We start from the raw sequence: 22257 nt of genomic DNA, 5'->3' as shown, positions 1-22257 counted from the left end.
GTTTTGTATAATCAAACTGATGACAAAAAAATTGGTTTTACTATGCTCCATTCTAATTATTCATAATCTTTTCCTAACTACTTTCAATTAACTCAAGACAGTGTTTTGACCAGTATATGATATTGAAATTGTTGTAAAGAATATTCTACAACATTTGAGGAGGAACAGCAGTTAATCATCAAGCTTCTGGGTGAGCACATTGGGATCATTCATTTTTCTAGCATACTGTAGTGGGCAGCATTGCTTATGATGTTTATTTTAACAGTGACCTGGAATTTTTGCATCATACTGAAACTTCCCCCACAGAGGACATATCGTTGAATGTCAAATGCAATGTCTTGTTGCTTAACACTGACCACATTTGGGACTTCAGTAAATGGGAAAGGAAAAATGAAATGCATATTTGTCAGATTATTTAAAACCTGAGGCACTGCAGGAAGTCATATACAACAAGGTTTCCGAAGTTCAGTTCTGGTGTACCACTGTATCTACAGGCTTTCATTCCAAACAGTCTCACCAATGAGTGGGTCATGCTAATGTTTCATCAAACAAATTGTTTTGCTGGCCTTTTTTCTTTTCTTTTTCTGCATTCAGATAAGAGCTCTAGTATGAGAGTTGAATTTTATTACAATTCACCTTATTTCTGTGGAGTTTGCTCCTTAAATTGTATTCAAATACTGACTATTAGTGATGAGCTGTACTGACACAGCTGCAAATGACACTGAATGTTAGGGCAGAGCCGCTAATTCAACGTTACGTTCATTTGTGTGCTAATTAGTAATACAATAAAAGGTTTAACTCAGTGGTCATCAAGTTCAGTCCTGAAGACCACCTTAACTGCTTCACCCCAACTACCATCTGCTTTTAACTGGACTTCTACATTTAGTAAACAAGCTGTTATTTCCCAGTTTCTACCCTTTTTTGTATCAATCCAGAAATTACAAAATGGGTTTGCTATTTATTTAGAGAAATGTAGGTAGTATTTGTGTGTGACATTAACTATTGTTCTTTTCCTTGCTTTTTAAGATTTTGCACTTTATCATCCACAACATTTGCTCATGAAACTAATGTATGACTTTATTGTGGCTGAATCTAAGTAAAAAAGCACACTTTTTTTTTGACCTTGTATTCAAGATCAAAAGATCCAGAATGAATGGCAACATTAAAACATATACAGTACCTGAGGCCTGCAAGGCACCATATTCCAGGAAAGTTAAAAGTTTGCACACCTTGGTAGTCTATCATGGACACTAAAAACGTATGTTTAATTTTATAGTACTACACATAATGCATTGTTCTAAAAAAAAATACATAATAAATTGCAGGGCTGTGGCAGACTTGAGCCTATCCCGGCAACAAGTGGTGCAAGACAGGAAACAACCCTTGTTAATCACAGGGCCTACACACACACCACCTACTGTCTACTTGTAATCTGGAATCTCTAACTTATCCTGCAAGTCTTTAGGGGTTTGTTGAAGAAAACAGAAGTACTCAGAAAATCCAACACAGGAGTGGAGAGAACAGGCAAACTGCACAGTGACTAAAGTGGAATGTGACCCCACTACAGTAACCAACTATGCCGACCACCAACATTGCAACAACAAAAACATAAAAAAAGTAATAAAAAAGGCTGGATGCAAATTTGACTCCAAAATATCATGCTGTTACATTATTATCTTTAACTTTTGATATGTTTCACTGTTTTATTAAAAAAAAAATAGCCCATTTATTTTAACTTGCAAACACTTTAAAAACAGTTGTCAATACATTCTGCATGTGAAATTTAATTGTTTTACTTTCTAACATGCTGCATATAAGAAAAAGACTGCAACTAGGCCATTTTCCAAAAAAAAAAAAAAGTCTTTAATAAATCAAGGCCACAGATGCTATACTAAATAGGATTCCCTGAACCATTTAATATTTCATAATAAATGAATAAAAAAAGTTGAATCCAGCTCAACATTTCTGCAAATCCAGCTTAGGAAGAGCTATGTTGTTTCACTGAGAGCCACACTGGTATCTGAAGGAGCTTGTTCCTGAGGTTTAGTGTTTTCTAATTCTCTTGAGCAGGGGCTTCCTAGCAAGTCAATGGCACTGTTACAGTTAACAGGAGAGTTGACATCGGAGGACTGGTCTCCTGGCTTCTCTGTCATGGATGACATAGCAGTAGAGACAGGCAGATTCATCATGTAAAACATACTGCCCAGTCGGCGAGACACCTGCAAAAATACAAGTCATATGCAGCTGAAGTGATAGATGGGAAGAAGCATCCTTTCAAAAGTGTTATGTCTTCATTATAGTCATGGCATTTCCACAAATTCTAAGAAACGTACCTATGTAAAAATTAATGATCCTACATAGGCTCGTCAGTATGCTGAAACTTTGTTCAATTGTTAAAAGAGATGAAGGTAGTGTACTTGACAGATACAAACCAGCCATGAAAGGAGGAAAAAAAAAAACATACAAAAGACATATTGTCTTAAAAGGCCCATTCACACCCATCTTCATCTCATGTAATAACACACTATTTACACATTACGGTTTAAACCACACTTCTGCCTTGCACCCTGTGTTGGCTGGGATTTGCTCCAGTAGACCCCCCGTGACCCTGTAGTTAGGATATAGCTGGTTGGATAATGGATGGATGGATGGTTTAAACCACACATATGAAATTACCTACTAAGACTGGAAGTAGCTTATCCTAAGTTAAAAAACAATTGATTTTGCAATGTGGGTTAACTTAAGTAGGCCATGAATAAACCAATATGGATAGCTGAGTAGAAGACATTGTTAAAATATATGGTGCAAATATTTAATTTATCGTAAATGTTCATTGTAAAATCTAGTATGCTTTTACTTTATAATCTGGGCTGTGAATGAGTATTATTTTTGGTATACAGGCCTTGTGCAGTGTTTTCTTATATAAATTAGGAGAGGAGTTAATCTATTTTAATAAAATTAAATGTGAAACTGTTCTCACAGTAGGGTTGGATTTGAAAATAACTGGAAACAAACCTGAGATCGTATTTTCAAAGCTGGTCCAAGTTTCAAGCCTAGCGTGTCAAGGAGGTGCTCTTCAGTTAGTAGTGGAAGAGTCTCTCCGTCAATGACATGGTCCTTGAAAGTCTGTATGCAGTCAAATTTAAACAACTCATAAAAGAACTGGATTTAAAGACTTGACATCATGTTTACATTTTTCTATAGTGCATCAAGCTAAGCTAAAATTGAGCCAAAAACCAAAAAAAAAAATCTGAGACTTTTAATTAAGCAAAGTACACAATATGTATTGGAACATATGATTCAGCCCATGAAGTATATAAAAAAATTAATTAAATAGGTCAGCTGTTGACAAGAATTTAGTGAATGGTGGTCTTCACAATACATTTATATTTCAGACATGTAAATTTTACAATATATTATAAAGAGCCATTTTCAGTATACATTTCTGCAGTATTCACTTTTTCAACCTACTTTGTCATATGAACTGAAACTTGGATCCAAATCCATCCACTCATACTAATAACAAATGCATTCTTTAATGGTATCACTTTAAAATTTCCACACATCGACTTTTTATTGAAAACATCAAGTAGACAGGTGTCCAATTTCAATCCTGGAAGGCTGGAGTGGCTGCAGGTTTTCATTCTAACCTTTTCTTAATCAGTGACCAGTTTTTGCTGCTCATTAACTCTTTTGCGTTAATTCTTATTGACTTTCTATTTAAGACTCATGCTCATGAAAACAATAATGAGATATAAAAAGAGCCAACACATGACCAGCTAACCCAAGTCCTTCATACAATAAATGAAAATAAAGATGAAGATCTCAGTAATATTGATCTGCTCACTTCCACAACACATTCTGACAGTGCTCTTACAAAAAGGAAAATCAACAGCTTTAAAAATGTCTCCAATGGCAGAATGAGATGATCATCACCAAGCCACTGAATTAACTAATGGGTTTAATTAACAACAAGAATTGGCTTCTAATAAAGAAACTGGTTTGAGTTAAATTGGTTGGAGTCTGAGGCCCCCAATTTAGCTGGTCATCTGTTGCTTCACATGACATCTCATTTTGTTTGGCTGCTATTTAAGGGAAAAAGAAGCAAACCAGAGGACAGAGTCTTTAAAAACAAGGCAATTAAAATGAAGGGAAAAGAATGAATTAATAGCAGAAACTGGCCACTGATAAAGAAAGTGTCAGGAAGGACAACCTGCAGCCCTTCAAGACTGGAGTCGGATACCCCTGAAGTAGAGGATATAAACTGTATTTCTATAGGATGAAGGCAAATGGATGTTACTCATCAATTTCTTTGTTTAAAAAAAAAAAAAAGGACATAAATGTCATTAAGTGCCCTTTTCAGCAATTTTAGCAAAATCACCTGACTTATCCTCTTCCATAAGGTCTAATAATTAAACACAATCATTACCTGTGCATATTCTGAGCATCCAGGTATGTTACTGATGAAGTTATACACATCGTCTACTGTCCATTTGCGAATATCTTCAATGGAAGACATTTCATCTCCATTAATAAATACACTGTGTGCTCCTGTAACAAATACAATCAGAAACATGTTAAAAATGTCCATTTAAAAAGTTTGTCCAGTCCCTACCTGTGAACCTTTTATGAAATCTCAAAGAACATCAGCAGGAGAGAGCTTATTACCATACTGGTATCAAGGATGGGACGCTCAATCCCCAGGAACGTCCAGTAGATAGAAAGAACACAAAGACAATCAGACGGTGAAGAAATTACTTCATGTCTGAGTTTTTTGGGCAAGAAGGCTAAATAAAGACAGCTCCAGGTGTTCCAAAAGGAAACATTAAAAAGATATGGCCAGATTACAGCCTTTATCCTGGTCAAGGTCTGCTACAACCAAAGATAATGTCATTTTTAAATAATTAAATCAATTCAAAATGTTTGGATTTAGAAGATATACTTGGTTTCCTGTGTATTAGTTTACTGTAAACCACTTGCCAATCTCACCAAAATAAACGTACATAAAAATCCGTGGGACCTACCATAGCACACAACTCTGTTGCTTTGTTTATTCCCGCACTGAACTGGCTCTTTATGGTCTTGCTGTAAACTGGCACGCAGACGGTACAAAGTTTAAATTTATCAAGTGTAAGCATGGAATACAGTATTTGTATTTTTAGTGTATTCAAAGTTCAATAAGGTTTAGATACATCATATTTTCATTTAACAGTCCAAAATAAAGCTTTCATTTTCCTTTACATAATCTTAAATGGAAAAAAATAATAACTATCACTTAACTATGTTTTTTTTGTCATTGAAAATGCTACTGCATATGTGTAACAGCAATACACATGACAAAATGTGGACAAAACAGGAATTAAAATGATCAACAAGGTCATATGTCGGTAAAGTTTCTGACCCTATTAACAACAACTCACCTGGAGGGAGTAGTCCATTGCTAGACACAGGAAACCCAAAAGGTATTCCTGTGTGGGGAACTGCTCCAGAATATGTATATTTATCATGGAAAGATGAGCAAGAATTAGGAAGGTCTTTGTCTGAAGAACTGCAGTTTGTAGGATCAGAACAACTTTCATGAGTGTTACAGCTTTTTCGTAGCCCCTGTTCACATTCTTTGTAACTCTTCCCTCCATTGGATGACAAGTCAACATCCATTTTCACTTGGTCCACTTTATTTGTAGACCCATGTTCAGATTCACCTTTTGTTTCAAGCTCTTTTTCTTCCCCTGGAGTTCCAGAGGCCTGATCCATGACCTTTTCTTCAAGCTGGTACTTTTGTCCAGCTACATTACAGTCTGCATTTTTTTGATTAGAAGCCCTTCTTCCAGACCTACGGACTTTCTCCCTGTGCAGAGTGTTGACAGTTGGATATGGGTGTGAGGACATAAGCAGCGCATTCCCTTGGAGATCCTCTAAATTTGTACGCTGGACAAACAAGTCACTTGGGAGATGCCCTTCCTGAAGCCTGTGCCTCCCCCGGAAAGCTATGGCATTGGTTGGAATGGAAGGATACAGCATTGGTGCTTCCATCCCAAGTAAACCTTTCTGATGTGCACTTTCCATTTCCTTTTGATGAAGAATGGCATTCATCTCCATCCTCAAAAAAAAAAAACACAAATAGAAGTCTATACCCATGCATTCAGAAACATCAATTCCACTGAAAAGAATGCTAACAAGGTCCAAACATTGAAATGTGTTATGAGAATAGCCTAGTTATTATATAATAAAAGTCAGCTGAAAATGGATATGTTAACATAATACTTTCTAATTTCTGTGTACAGCTTTTAATAATGAGAAACAAAGTTTTCTACCTGGCTAGGTTTTGCTTGTGTATCATTTCTTGGCGCCGGGCAACTGAATCCATAGGTTCAGAAGGTAAAAATCCGAAACCTTAAATCAAGAAAAAATAGAAAGTGGGTGAATTCTACTTGTATTCAAAGCACAAACCAATGCCACCAATCTGAAACTCAGCCTACAACAACAAGATCCCCAACATTAAGAATGTACATAAAAGAAATATGTGATACTAAATTATGCATACTCAATGATATGAAAATAAACAAAAATATCAGAATGGAAATTAGTATCTGTTCCTAGCACTACTGATTTAAACTTTATAATAAATTATATTCAGTAGAGTTCAATTTTTAAAAAATCATTTGATTCTCTTTTGCTGTTATACTCATCAATTGAACCTATATAATAAACTCATAATGTGTTTCTTTTGGGCAGATTTGTTTTTGCCTGCAAGCCATTTTATTAATAGTTGATGTAAACATTAGATATTTATATTTTTTTCTTAACTTAAAACTGATGCAAGCTGAGGTAGTCTTTGGAGGTTAACTCAGTGAAGCGTTAGACAAGATGGACTTTGTCCTAGCACTATTTCAAGGCAGGTTGCAGTCATGCTCTTTTCATGCAGTGTGCCTTTTTCCAAATGAGTTCACAAACCTGTTCATAATGTAACTGAGATTTCCTTTATCATTTGTTGCAATTTGTTCCCTAACCTGTAATCAGACTTTAGCCATCTTGATCTTAGCCACATCATTGACCTGACACACAACCAACCCAACTGACTTAATCTGGCATCATATGGTAAAAGGGGATGTCAGACTAGTTGACTGCTCTTGCTGATCTTGTCACCTGAGGATGTCAAATTATGTGAAAAGGAGCTGCAGAGGATAACAAACTACACAACTCTGTGATGACTTTTCATCACAATTCCTTATTTCTGAAGTATCTCAACTTGTCCCTGTTTGTGGCAATCAATAATGTGAGGGTTGACAACATCAGTGATGTATGGATGCTTTCCATTTACAGCAGCTACACTGCATGCATTTTACTTCCAGGTGAACCCTCATTGGTTGTCAGCTATTGCATAAACAAAGCTTATTTTGACATAAGTCAAAATCAAAGCTCTGATTTTGATAGGGTAAGTTGGAGGGTAAAAGTAATAGCATAGCATTTTTTTAGATTACTGTATTACTGTGGTTGTCTATTTAATTACAGTAGCACACGATTACTGTAGGTACTTAAAATAAGCCTTTACCTGCTCCTTGAAAGCCTCGACTTGGTATGATACTTGAGTGTTGTGGAAGAGGGGGCCCCAGATGTGAGCCAATGTGCATCTGCCTTGCTTCTGAAGGAACCATTTCAGCAGAAGTTACCAGATCCCTTCACAGAGAAAGAAATGGAGCAGGGTAAGGAAAACATAAATTTATACAGATATGAGGCAGGAGAAAACTAATACATTTAAACTGATATAAAGGTATTTAGTAAAATTTGAAATGAAAACAACAGAAATTGTAAGTATCAGTTTGATCAAACTGAAAACAATCCCACATGTCACTGCCTTTCCTTTAACACAAGCATGGAAGTGTTTGAGAGGCATGCAATTCATATTCACACATCTTTAAGTGAATCCTTATAAGTAGCTCCTTTCATCACATTGAATGATAATATTATAACAAAAAGGTAGAAAGCATTAATGAAACAGGTGCTTGTACACTTTGCAGGATAAACAGTGATTTTAAAGCCAAATAAAGAAAAAAATAGTAAGTTATGATCTAGTATGTCTATTTATTAGGACTACCCAGAATTATGTCAGTATTTCCACAGTAAAGCGTAATCTGCACTGGACACACTAGAGGAATTTTAATTTGCAGTACAGTGCAACTATTCAGACACCATGTAGGATACATGAGCAAATTTTCTCATGCTATGTGAACACTTATGGAAATATCTTCTAAGACTTTAGTCCTCAGGCATCACTGTGTTCATCATTACAAAATTCTTCCAGAGGTTTAATTCATTCCTTAAATCAATCTAATGCTCCATTTTCTGTTCATATATATTTAAAACACAATTTGAGCAATGCCAAGACATGCATGCTTTACTGCTAAAGGCACTGTCTGTGATGTTATGTGGCAAAAATATATTTTTTTCCTTTTAAACTATCTCAAAGGTAGAAGTTTTCTGACAAACACACTCCAGGGTTTTCTAAAAAAATATTGCAATATTGCTAACTGCATGAAGGTGTTTGAGAGGCTATTGAAAGACATCATCTCATCCTCCATCCCAAGCACTGTTGACTCACTCCAGTTTGCCTACCGTCCTAACAGATCGACAGAGGATGCCATTTCCCACGTACTGCACACCACCCTCAGCCATGTGGACAAGAAACAGGGGAACTATGTGAGATTGTTGTTCATAGACTATAGATCAGCATTCAATACAATAATACCCTGTAGGCTGTTTGTGAAACTGAGGGACTTAGGACTCCACAACCGCTTGTGTACGTGGGTGGTGGACTACCTCACATGCAGAACACAGGCAGTGAGGGTTGGTAACTGTGTTTTCAACACCATCACCATCAACACAGGAGCTCCACAAGGGTGTGTTCTTAGCCCCCTGCTATACTCCCTCTACACCCATGACTGCACGGCCATGTATTCCTCCAACACTATCACAAAGTTTGCAGATGACACGGTGGTACTGGGTTTCATAGCGAACAAAGATGAGATGGCCTACATGGATGAAGTTGCGAAGCTGACATTGTGGTGTCAGGAAAACTGTCGCCAGCTCAATGTCAGCAGAACCAAGGAGCTGGTGGTGGACTTCAGCAGGAGACAGCAGCGGGACTATAAGCCCCTCATCATTAACAGGACTCCAGTGAAAAGGGTAAACAGTTTTAAATACCTGGGGGTTCACATCTCTGAGGACCTGACATGGTCTGAACACATCCAAATTCAGACCAAAAGGGCAAAGCGGAGACTCTACCCCATCTCAGACAGCTTAGGAAGTTTGGGGTCTCTTCAGGGATTCTAAAGACTTTCTGCTCTGGTGCTGTGGAAAGTATCCTGACATAGAACATTACATCCTGTGTTCAGGACCGTAAAGCCCTACAGAGAGTGATCCATGCAGCGGAATGCTGCTGCAGGTCAGCTCTACCATCTATGCAGGACATTTACACCAGAAGATGCAGGACCAGAGCTCTCAGGATTATGAAAGACTCCTCTCATCCCAGCAATAGCCTGTTTCATCTGTTTAAATCAAGCAAAAGGTTCTGTAGCATCCTGGCCAGGACAGAGAGACTCAGAAGGAGTTTCTATCCTCAAGCCATGAGACTATTAAATCAGAACATGCCATCTCATCCATGACCCTCCACATACAGTACTTAGACTGGACTGTAAGTTGTACTCTTACCTTGTTTTGGAATTGGTCTGTCATTTAACTATGCACCTGCCTAACTTTGGTTTTGCACAATAACTGCACTACTGCGCCTTAACACTTAATTCTACTTTATTTCACTTAATTTTACACATTTATTATGCCCTATTATACTGTTATCTTTCTATTTAGGACTGTTTTTTGTTAATCTCACTGATATTGTTCTAACTTTGCACAGTTTTAATAAGCGGATCAGGATGCATCTCACTGCATTGTTGTACTGTATAACTATGCATGTGACGAAGAATCTTGAATGAAATAATTAAGAAACAATACATTTAGAAGTCATTTATTTAATGATTAACAGAAAATAACAAGATAAATACTATCTATCACACGAAAAGCTATGACACCAATACATCAGCAATATTCTTCTTAAACAGCTAATGTAAAGGCGAGAACAAATCTCAAATGAAGACATTTATTAGAATTAATATCTAAAGTACCCAGGTCCACATTTTGAAAAATCTATTCATTTTCTAACCTGTTTATCCAGTGGAGAGTTTTACAGGAACCTCCAATGAAATTTGCAGGATACAAACAATTGAAAAGACAGACTATGGTCTTAAATGACTCATCTTAAAAATTGTGCAGCGCATTTATAACTTATAATTAGCTACAAAAAAATTGCAGCATCATAGCGAGAATATGATGGTGTTATTGTGCTGATCTGCAACCTCCAACATAGCCATCCATTTCTCATCAGAAAAATAAAAATAAATTCTCTAGCAGAAGCCATCTGAGAACCTAGACACATTTCCTTATCCAGAACTATTTAATATGCATTTAATATATGTTGAGTCTAAGAATGGGCAAAGTTTTTTTGTATATTCTAGCAATGAAAATGTTAAATATAGTTTTGTACTTATTGTTAATTGAATTCTGTTTCACACACATCTACTACAGACTCTGTTCTACTATTTGCATAATATCTGAGTCTTTCCTTCCTCTCCTTGTTTACTTGCTTTAGCACCTCGTGTAGATGACTATATAATTATCATTTTAACAGCCTTCATTCACAAAGTATCAGCAAACTAAAACAAATTTAAATGCAAATACTAGAGGCCAAACGAATTAACAATGGAGAGGCTAGTTCTCTCATATAATATCTTCTGTGTTTTGGTGGAGCAAATGTATGGAGATAGTGGCATGGTAGCCTGGAAATTATACAATACAATACAATTTATTTTTATATAGCCCAAAATCACACAAGAAGTGCTGCAATGGGCTTTAACAGGCCCTGCCTCTTGACAGCCCCCCAGCCTTGACTCTCTAAGAAGACAAGGAAAAACTCCCAAAAAACCCTTGTAGGGAAAAATGGAAGAAACCTTGGGAAAGGCAGACCCCTTTCCAGGTAGGTTGGGAGTGCAGTGGGTGTCAAAAAGAACGGGGTCAATACAATACACTGAACAAATCCTCAATACAGTTTAAAAGTAAAAATTTTACAAGTACAGAGCAGAATTTAACAGTAGATTATATCACATAATATGATTTGGATTTGTTTAGAGTCCTGGAGACCTCAGTCATCAAGCTGCCTCCCCCATTTGGCCATTCCACAGCTGTTATCTGTTTGGAATTTGTACATTCTCCTCATGTTAGTATGGGTTTGCCTCCCATATCACCAAAGATGTAAGGGTTAGTTTAACTAAGTAGCAATTACAAATTAGGCCTCTGTAAACATGAGTGTAAATGTGTGCATGAGGTTTCCTGCCTTGCACCCAGTGTCATGGGGATAGGCTCCGGTCTCGTGCAACTCTGGAATTAGATTAAGTGGGTTTGAAAATGATAACATATGATATATGCAGGGAGCAGCAAGTTTCAATATGGTAAGGAAAATTTTCAACAGAGTCAATAATGTCTAAATGAAACAAACTGGGATGAACTTTTAGATATGACAATGTGGGAGCTTTAAAAATAATACTTCATGCAATGCAGCTAATTGCAAAATTTAAATACAGGCAATTTAAAAGAACTTATCAACATGGTTCAACACTAACCATGGGGTTTAACACAACTTCAGAGAAAGAGAAAGGAAATTAAAAATGAAAGGAGTTTGAAAAAATTGCTCCTGAAAATGGCAATTTCTACCTAAGAGGTTCTTTCAGTAGGTTAACCACAAGAGAATGGCCAAGGAGAAGATGAAGTGACTTAAGAATAGACATTTATAGGTTTAGGGGGTCATTATAGTATGGGAGAAATAAAATACACCAGAAAGATTTAGAGTTAAAAAAGAGAAAAAAAAAACTTGAACTGAACTAGTAATTAAAATTATAAAAAGTATTATAAAAATAATATAAAAGGAATGAGATGCACAGAGTAGTTTACTTGTTAACAATCAAAAATAAATATTTTTGTAAAACCAAATAATGTGATCCAATGCTTTCCATACAGTATATTGCACATTTCTTCATTATTAGTGACAATTGAAAATTTAGATTGAACCATATGTTGGTTTTGAAGCAAAATGAAAAAAACATTTTGATCTCTCTTTCCCCAGTCATTAACAGTAAGACTGGTTTGTCACAGTAATTTTCCGCTTCTCCCTTTCTATTACTTTCTCTTTCAATGCCTAAACCTTGTATCTATGTAAGGCTTATACAGTGGTGTGAAAAACTATTTGCCCCCTTCCTGATTTCTTATTCTTTTGCATGTTTGTCACACAAAATGTTTCTGATCATCAAACACATTTAACCATTAGTCAAATATAACACAAGTAAACACAAAATGCAGTTTTTAAATGATGGTTTTTATTATTTAGGGAGAAAAAAAATCCAAACCTACATGGCCCTGTGTGAAAAAGTAATTGCCCTCTGAACCTAATAACTGGTTGGGCCACCCTTAGCAGCAATAACTGCAATCAAGCGTTTGCGATAACTTGCAATGAGTCTTTACAGCTCTGGAGGAATTTTGGCCCACTCATCTTTGCAGAATTGTTGTAATTCAGCTTTATTTGAGGGTTTTCTAGCATGAACCGCCTTTTTAAGGTCATGCCATAGCATCTCAATTGGATTCAGGTCAGGACTTTGACTAGGCCACTCCAAAGTCTTCATTTTGTTATTCTTCAACCATTCAGAGGTGGATTTGCTGGTGTGTTTTGGGTCATTGTCCTGTTGCAGCACCCAAGATCGCTTCAGCTTGAGTTGACGAACAGATGGCCGGACATTCTCCTTCAGGATTTTTTGGTAGACAGTAGAATTTATGGTTCCATCTATCACAGCAAGCCTTCCAGGTCCTGAAGCAGCAAAACAACCCCAGACCATCACACTACCACCACCATATTTTACTGTTGGTATGATGTTCTTTTCTGAAATGCTGTGTTCCTTTTACGCCAGATGTAACGGGACATTTGCCTTCCAAAAAGTTCAACTTTTGTCTCATCAGTCCACAAGGTATTTTCCCAAAAGTCTTGGCAATCATTGAGATGTTTCTTAGCAAAATTGAGACAAGCCCTAATGTTCTTTTGCTTAACAGTGGTTTGCGTCTTGGAAATCTGCCATGCAGGCCGTTTTTGCCCAGTCTCTTTCTTATGGTGGAGTTGTGAACACTGACCTTAATTGAGGCAAGTGAGGCCTGCAGTTCTTTAGACGTTGTCCTGGGGTCTTTGTGACCTCTCGGATGAGTCGTCTCTGCGCTCTTGGGGTAATTTTGGTCGGCCGGCCACTCCTGGGAAGGTTCACCACTGTTCCATGTTTTTGCCATAATGGCTCTCACTGTGGTTCGCTGGAGTCCCAAAGCTTTAGAAATGGCTTTATAACCTTTACCAGACTGATAGATCTCAATTACTTCTGTTCTCATTTGTTCCTGAATTTCTTTGGATCTTGGCATAATGTCTAGCTTTTGAGGTGCTTTTGGTCTACTTCTCTGTGTCAGGCAGCTCCTATTTAAGTGATTTCTTGATTGAAACAGGTGTGGCAGTAATCAGGCCTGGGGTGGCTACGAAATTGAACTCAGGTGTGATACACCACAGTTAGGTTATTTTTAACAAGGGGCAATTACTTTTTCACACAGGGCCATGTAGGTTTGGATTTTTTCTCCCTAAATAATAAAACCATCATTTAAAACTGCATTTTGTGTTTACTTGTGTTATATTTGACTAATGGTTAAATGTGTTTGATGATCAGAAACATTTTGTGTGACAAAAATGCAAAAGAATAAGAAATCACGAAGGGGGCAAATAGTTTTTCACACCCCTGTAGATAACTCTTTAAATTTCACAACTTTGAATATTTTGTGTACATTCCAAAGAAGTGTATTGCAAAAAGCTATGCATCATTCTGAACTGAGTGCATTGGGTATGTAGATTCTAACAAGCGCACACCAGAAACTCCAATTTGGACAATCCCACATAAATAATACAGATTTTAAGGCTGATGTAGATGTGTGTGTTTATAAGTGTATTACCGCATTCATCTACTTATGACATTTCAGCATGCAAACACTTGTGGCATCACTCAGCAAAGAATTTTTTTATGTATCGCTGTCAGTTTTACACAAGGCTAAGAATATATATCTTGGTCTATTGCAGGGGTCTCCAACCTTTTTTCCCCCGAGAGCTACTTTTACAAAATCAAAATGGCCGAGAGCTACTCATGTTTTCTAACATTCATTCTCATAGCTTATTTTAACCCAAACAAACTGAATAATCTTGTCTTGCCTGAACATTTACAAAATGTTGGTGTCCACAACTCACATTTTGCATTAAAACATCACAAAAAAATATTTAGTTCACCGGCAAGTGCATTTTGTATGTCTGTATGCATTTTCTAGTGTATCTCACACTATTGAATTAAAACATGAATGCTGTCAAAACAAAACAGTGCAATTATAAATATACAGATATTCCTTATTCATTTGTCATTTTATTACATGTCACTGTTTCACTTCACAAGAATATTAACATGTCCAGTTGTGTGATGTGTTTTTATTTAGATGACTGGCACTACATGGAGTCAACAAGAGAGGTGCATGGTGGAGTGTAGCCACCAGTTTGACTCTTATGGAGTCATTTAAATGTTCATCTGTCAGTCTTGTTTTGAAAGGCAGACTCACAGAGGTATGTAGACCCAAACAAAGCAGACATTTTCAGAGCTGCTTGGTGAAGATTCTTAAAAACCAGGTTTCCATCCAAGGAGTTTTTGCGAAAAATATTTAGCGCTTCAAATTTTAGCTGATGGAAATGCTAATTATCGATAAAATGTTGTACATGTCGACATAATATTTTTCCGTTTAACTTTAGCGCATAAATTCCATATCGATACTACAGATGTCGCAAAAACTACATTGGAAACACTTTTTGTCGGAAAAAAAGGGCTTTAACGCAAATAAATGTGTCACATGATACATTTTCATCATCATTTTTTTCTTATTATTAAATGGCAGATGTTTTAGCATTGTGGCCCCCGGCCGGGGCTGGAGCCCGCCGGGACGCCCAGGAGGACATGAGGAGGGCTTGTGCCTCCTCCAGACCGCGAGGGGGCGCCCGTCCTGGTTCTATTGGGAGCCACGGGTCGAGGGCATGGAAGCCCTACCCTGTAGGGGCCCGTGGTTGCCGCCAGGCGGCGCCCGATGCCGTTGATCCCATGCAGTCGCCGCCGGAGCTGGAGCCCGGCCGGACGCTTTGGAGGACGAGAGGAGGGCTTGTGCCTCCTCCACACCGCGAGGCGCCCGTCCTGGTTCTGTTGGGGCCACGGGTTGAGGGCATGGAAGCCCTTCCCTGTAGGGGCCCGTGGTCACCGCCAGGCGGCGCCCGATGCCGGTTTATCCCGACGGTCCGCGGCTGGGGCTGGAGCCCGCCGGGACGCTTTGAGGACAAGAGGAGGGCGAGTGCCTCCTCCAGACAGAGTGGGGCGTCCGCCCTGGTTACGCAGGGGCCTCGGGTACAGGGCATGGAAGCCCAGCCCTGTAGGGACCCGTGGCCACCGCCAGGCGGCGCCCCTGTGCCTAATTATCCCGGGAGCCCGCACTTCCGCCACACCAGGAAGTGCCGGGGAAGACTTTATGTGGCGCCGGAGAGCTGCCAGGAAGGCAGCCAGCACTTCCGCCACGCTGGGCGTGGCTAAGGAACAGATGCCGGAAACACCTGGGGCTCATCCGGAGCCTTATTTAGGGCCGCCTCCCTCCAGTCAGTGGTGGAAGTCGGGAGGAAGCAGACGGAACTGAGAGAGAGGACGGAGGCGCCAGGAAGGCACAAAAGACTGTGGGCCTGGACTTGGGGAGATCGGTGCGAAGGCACTGGGGTGCACGTGAGCACAAACTTTGTAAATAATACTGTAAATAAATGGTGTGTGGTGACAATATGATGTCCGCCTGTCTGTGCCGGGCCAGCGTTCACAGCATATTATGAGAAATTCTCTCATTAATATTAACTTTAGTTTTTGATTAAACGTCGTTATTTTGTATTAATTCAAATTTCAGTTTTAATTAAAACCTTAAGGGAAGCAGGTTACAGTACTAATTCAGTTGTTATCGCACTGAGAAGGGATGTTGAAAGGTAGGCTCACCTGTACAGATCCGATGCTGCAAACACAGCTGCATCATGGGCACTTCCAGGAGTGCCAACGCAAATGTCTCGTTTCATGCACCTGTCATCAACAAGGGCCTGGAGAACAATAAATTGCCACCCTTTGCGATTAATGTAATCGCGGTAGCCTTCCGTCGGGGGAAGAATAGGCACATGCGTGCCATCCGGCGCACCGTAAATCTGTGGCACAAGATGCACCAAGGAATTACGGTATGCAATTTCATTGGCCTCCGCTACAGTCGGAAGTCTGATATAACGGCGCATTAATTTTTCTTTAATAGCGGTGCACACAGCATATACACACCGATGGACGGTAGTTTTACTAACCCCGAAAGTTTCTCCAACTACTCTATACTCGGCGCAGGTTGCCAGCTTGTAAAGGGCGATGGCAATCCGCTTTTGGGTTGGAACCGGTGGTCGGTAACAACTTGTGATGGACGCAACATCAGGACTGATGAATCCACACAACATCTCAAACATCGGCCGTGTCATTCTAAAATGTTGCAGCCAGAGATTTTCTGTGAAGTGTCTCCCCACCACCTCCTTCCAGAAGGTCGTATTCCGTCGTCTCTCCCATACCCGTGGGTTTCGTCGCACTGGGGTACTTTCTTCGAGCTCTAGGGCTATCAGACAAGCAACTGCTTCATTCTGCTGTCGTCTTCGGATATTATGTACAATTCCAATTATTTGTGAAACTGAAATAACAGTAAGCTGGCAAATTTCAAAAAACTGTCTGAATAATCTCTCCATTTCTTTGTTTAGTGGAGGGGGTCTAACGTGGAAAACAAAAGGTAGATAATTTGCAACATACACAAAATTATGTATGGATATGGCTCAAGGGCAGATTTTTTTTTGTGATACAACAAAACTTATGCAACAGTTCGTTTTGGAGGAAATGACATCATCACGCACGCCATTTTATTGATAAAAAGCCAGTTGGATGGAAACAGGCTGGAGACAGCAAATTTCGCACATTTTTTTCACGTATATTCTGCCTGTCGATAACAAAACGTCGCAAAAAACTGGATGGAAACTTGGCTATAGTTATCTGGCTCTACTAAGCTCCAGAAATGCTGAGAATGCTGTTGAGACTTTAACTGCACATTATTTTGAAGGTTTACCAATATATAATGTATAAGATCCAATGTCTCTCTGTCTGAATGTCTGTCCACTTTTCATGAGAGAACTACTTTACGGATTTAGATTGGGGTTTTTTCTATAATTTGCTTGAACATTTCGGTTGATTTTGTGAATTGTCTCATTTCGCTATGTACCATAGTTCACTTGTGGTACCGATCCACGCAATGGGTCAGGGGGAGGGGCCATCCTCACTCACTTGCCAGCTACGGGCATGTTCCTTAATTCCACTTAGCTAGTGAATGAGAGAACAATTGAATTCAATTTTGTTTGATATTTAAAATAAAGTGTTACTTAGGTCTTGATGAGATTCAGTCTGGATATTCTCTTAAGTGTATGCCACATTGAAAAGATAGATTGCAATTTAGATTCTGGATTGTGATGTTTTAAAAGGACTGTGATATGATTTTTTGGAAAGACCGCCCACCTCTAATTTGACTAATCAAGTTTTCAAATTTATCTAGGATTCATTAACCCTTTGGCGAGCTACTTGGAAAGGGGTTGAAAGCTACTGGTAGCTAGCGAGCGAAGTGTTGAAGACCCCTGATCTAGAGCAACCTGAAGAGTAAAAGATAAAAATTTGATACAGAAAAGAAAGGAAAGCTAATTGCTAATAAAGACAGAGTGTTTACTCAAAAGATTACTTATGCATTTTCAACTTAAATCTGTTATTTCATTCAGTTAGTAGTTATATAAGCATTCTAATACAAGTATTTAAGCATACAAGCTACATGTATACACAAAAAACATAAGCGCACAAGTTCTCATCCTTCATTTGTGCTTGCAGCCATAAATGCTATGCTCCAATCCAATATCACACCTAGTCACTGTATTTAGTAAGTTTCCTGTCTAATTTCAAAATACAAAACCAGATTTCTATGTACTAAATGTTTATACTATATCAAGGGGCAGAACCAGTACTAAGCTATTTAGGACAGCACTATACCTAAGCCACAGGATTTCCCACAGGGAGAAGACAATTTAAGAAAGTTTAGTAATAGCCATATTAAAATAGAAAAGAGACTTAAACAGAAAACAACAAAGGCAAGTCATTGTGTTGTTTTACGAGACAGGCAAAACTGGATTACGTAAGTCCACAAAGTCAAAGTGGTGGCTCTGAGGCTAAGGATCTGCGCTGGTATCCCGAAGGTTGCTGGTTCGAATCCCCGTCACTGCCAAAAAAGATCCTACTCTCCTGGGCCCTTGAGCAAGGCCCTTAACCTTCAATTGCTCCAGGGGCACAGTACAATGGCTGACCCTGCGCTCTGACCCCAAGGGGTATGCGAAAACGAACAAATTCCTAATACGAGAAATTGTATGTGGCAAAATAAAGAACCAAAAAAAAAAACACAGCTATGGCATCATTTGACATTTTCAATCCATTCTACTGTGGGTAGAAGACAAATATAAAACAATGGCCATTTATCATTTGAATTGTTCTCATGTATACAGCATATACAATGCATTATATAAATAGAGTACAGTAAATGATAAAAACCTCTCCAAGAAACGAGGCTCAAATGGAGGAGCTATGGCCTGCATCCTTTGCTGTGCCGGACTTATTAACTGAGCATTCATGGTCATTTGGTTCCTCATTAATACCTCCTGCCTTTGTCGCAGCTCTACAAAATAACGCAAAAAATGGGATGTTATAAAGCAAATTATGAACAATAAATGACTGTGATATATAATGCAAAACTTTAAAGCAGGATAGCTACCTGTAATATTAATTCACACTACGCAAACTTTAGAGACACATGAATATACTGTTACAAAATATTAAAAGTCTACTCCTTTTCAAAGTCATTTAGGACAATTCCTTTGTCAACATTTTAACATTTAGCATCTTCACTTTGACACAACATGGTGTTCATTCATTTCACTGGTGGTAAAGAAGTATTATCTCAAACATTTCCAGCAAATGGGGCCTAATAAAATTATTATCTCAACTCAAATATGCGGTGACATGCAAAACTAAAGAGATAGAGAGAGAAATAGGAGAACATAATTCATTACTCTTACTGGGTTTGGTTAAAGTAAAACTTTCTAGAAACTGAACTCTCTAACCTCCTGCAGCCATGTTGTTCACCAGGCGGTACCAATGCTTCTCTTCCAAATTTCCTTGCTCTCCCAGTGCAGACATCTTCCTTAAATGCTCCCGGGGTGTCATTTCACTTTGTGGATCAGATGTCCGCTGCTGCTTTTCTAAAACCAACAAAAAGAGAGATGCACATACTTTAAGCAGTAAAAGAAACTTAAGCATACACTTAAAAGAAGAACTACATCAAGACTGATTATATGCCTAAAGGCCTTCTCCAACTTTCTATAGGCATGATTTATATATTATTGTAATTTTCCTTTTGTGGTATGAATCTGAATGCGAAGAGTTTTGAAAGACTTAGGGCTAAATTACTTTTAAAATAAACAAACATAACATTTATTATTAAACTCTAGACAGTTGCATACATTTTACTCGGGCATCATCTTACAAAGTCTTGTTGGCAAAATGGTAATTTGTATAAATCAATACAATAGGTTTATTGACTAGGACATTTACAACTGCAATGCATCTGCTCTAAGATACTGTTATTTTCAAGACATGCTTGGCTATGATCAGTAAGTTTAAATGTTTGCCTCATATATCCATAAATACGTTTTAAAACTATACTATTCACCACTTCTTGTGCGCATTATATGTTTTTCAGTTTATGTGGTTTTCAGTTTCAATAATTTCAGGTCACAGACAAATTTCTCAGATATGGATGATAAGGTATGCATGTTTAACATTCTTAACATAGAGAGAGCCATGCTGAGTAAAACAGAATTTGTATTTAGATGTATTTATTGAAATTTATTTTCAGAATGACTCACAAATTAAAAGTATAAAGACAAATACCAGGGCAACAATATTAGTACAAAGTATCCCCAACTGAAACACCACACTTCACTTTTTCAAACATTCAAATAGTATTAAAGGTTAAAAGCTATTGAATCACAGACTATGAAAAACCTCCCCAATCCGTATATTATACAATACGTATTAACTGTTATGTGATATAGTATTGTTTAAAATGATGCTTTCTTTAACTAAGCAAGTTTAAATTGAAAAAAGTAAAAACGTGAATATGGATAGAGCTTTTGCATGAAAAATGAATCCTTTATCCAAAATGTCCATTGAGGCCTAATATACATTGTTTAAATGAATACTAAAAAAAATCACAAGAAGCAATGATGTCTAAATTTTAAATGAAAAAGCACATTAATCACACAATAATCTGATGTAAAAATGCTACAATTACAGCATATTTAAAAATTTAATTTTTCAAAAGAAGGAAATTTTTTATTGTGGTTTTTCTTTCAATTTTCTCTGGTTAATATTTAAAAGCAACTATGTCCTGTCTATTGCTTCCAAAAGTTTAAAGCTGGCCACTTACCTAAGGGTGAATGACTTTGCACACTGTTGTCTGAAAGCAAGCTTTCCGTCTCAGGCAATTGTCGTTTTCTTCCTGCTTCAAAGCAAACAAAACCCAGCCGTGAAACATCAAAGCATTCCTTCTTGATGCTACAGTTCAACAATTATATCTGAAATGCTAAAACAACGGTGAAGAGAAACCCTGAAGTAACAAGATGAAAAGATATAGACTGGGAAACCCCCACATTACAAACAACTCACAGTTTGAAACACCAGCAAAATGCCTAGGATCAATTATATGGTTTCAAAAAAAGGTAAGCTACAATGCACTCATTTGAGAATATTGACTTGTTACAGTCACAAAGGGAATGGCCTACTTTATTTTTTTAAATCGGTAAAAATGGTGTAGAAGTAAAAATTACTAGCCACCTTTGATGTCGACTGCAGTTGGGATTTAGCTGCAGAGACACTGCACACATCCTGTGTAGATAGTTAAAATCTTGCACCTACGGCAAGATGTGTTAAACCAGGGTTAAAGGCGTTATCATTCTAAATCAGTATTTGTGTTTATCAATAGCATAGCATCAGTCAACAATTTTGCTTAAATTATATTGTTTTCAGGCTTGAAAAAGTCTAAACCAAGGGGCTTAAAAATATTTATCTGCTATGTCACAAGCATAATATTAAACAAATTTTAAAATATATTTGATAAAATATGAATATGTCTTACTTGTGTCTGGGCACAGCAATGTACTGGCACACTGTTCCTGCCATGCATCCAGTACTGCTAGATTAGGCTTTGGCCCACCATAACCTGAATTAGATTTGGCTTGTTGGAGAACGGTATGTTATTTTACCGTATATGTGGTGCTTTGCTTAACATTAAATCTGCACTGGGAAGCCAGAAGCATTTGTTTTGTTTTAATCATTTAAAAAGTATAGTACTCACAATATGTGTGTAGATATCATTTACTTTTTCCTCAGTTTCATCTGGCGGAGGATACACATTTACCATAGCTATAAGTATTATATCTAAGGACAACAAATTTCACTGCTTTGTTACATAGTGTAAATCATATTGGCCTTTAGCAGCCCAAAACACTTGCACATCACCTTTAACTAAACCTTTATTCGATACATAATTCATTCTTTATCTAATCTACTGTAGCCTATCTTACTAGACAAGAACCAACCCTATACAGGACAAACTTAAACACATACATGAACCAAAGTACACCACTCACCCTCCTAGCACAGTGCATCAAATACATTAAAAATACAAACCAGGGAGGAAAACTGAACTATAAGGAGTAAAAACCAGACAGACAATAGAGGAACATGCAAACAACACAAACAATGCCAGGACTGAGATTCAAACCCTGGCCTCTGAAGATGTGAGGTGGCAGTGCTTGACACTGTGCTACCTGCTTCAGATATGATCTTTACTTTCATCTTA

General features: G+C 37.9%; 1 protein-coding gene across 4 annotated transcripts in view; it reads right to left on the bottom strand.

Annotated features, from left to right (window-relative positions):
* Positions 1-1090: 1090 nt before the first annotated feature.
* samd7 (sterile alpha motif domain containing 7) overlaps positions 1091-22257 on the bottom strand; it is a 66998-nt gene continuing 45831 nt past the window's right edge. For 3 of the 4 annotated variants that reach the window (XM_039761102.1, XM_039761076.1, XM_039761094.1), the window contains exons 5-13: positions 20824-20898; positions 19457-19594; positions 18888-19011; positions 7553-7677; positions 6315-6393; positions 5421-6100; positions 4430-4551; positions 3016-3126; positions 1091-2219 (exon numbers count right to left, since the gene is read on the bottom strand). In XM_039761102.1, the coding sequence (XP_039617036.1) occupies positions 1989-2219; positions 3016-3126; positions 4430-4551; positions 5421-6100; positions 6315-6393; positions 7553-7677; positions 18888-19011; positions 19457-19559 (1575 nt within the window). In that variant the 5' untranslated portion in view covers positions 19560-19594; positions 20824-20898 and the 3' untranslated portion in view covers positions 1091-1988. The remainder of the gene's footprint in view (positions 2220-3015; positions 3127-4429; positions 4552-5420; positions 6101-6314; positions 6394-7552; positions 7678-18887; positions 19012-19456; positions 19595-20823; positions 20899-22257) is intronic. The other variant, XM_039761086.1, reaches the window with a different exon arrangement.

This window comes from Polypterus senegalus, chromosome 1 (assembly GCF_016835505.1).
Source record: "Polypterus senegalus isolate Bchr_013 chromosome 1, ASM1683550v1, whole genome shotgun sequence".
Lineage (NCBI taxonomy): Eukaryota > Metazoa > Chordata > Cladistia > Polypteriformes > Polypteridae > Polypterus > Polypterus senegalus.
Note: the sequence above shows the minus strand (reverse complement) of the source record. Positions and strands in the feature narration are given on the sequence as shown.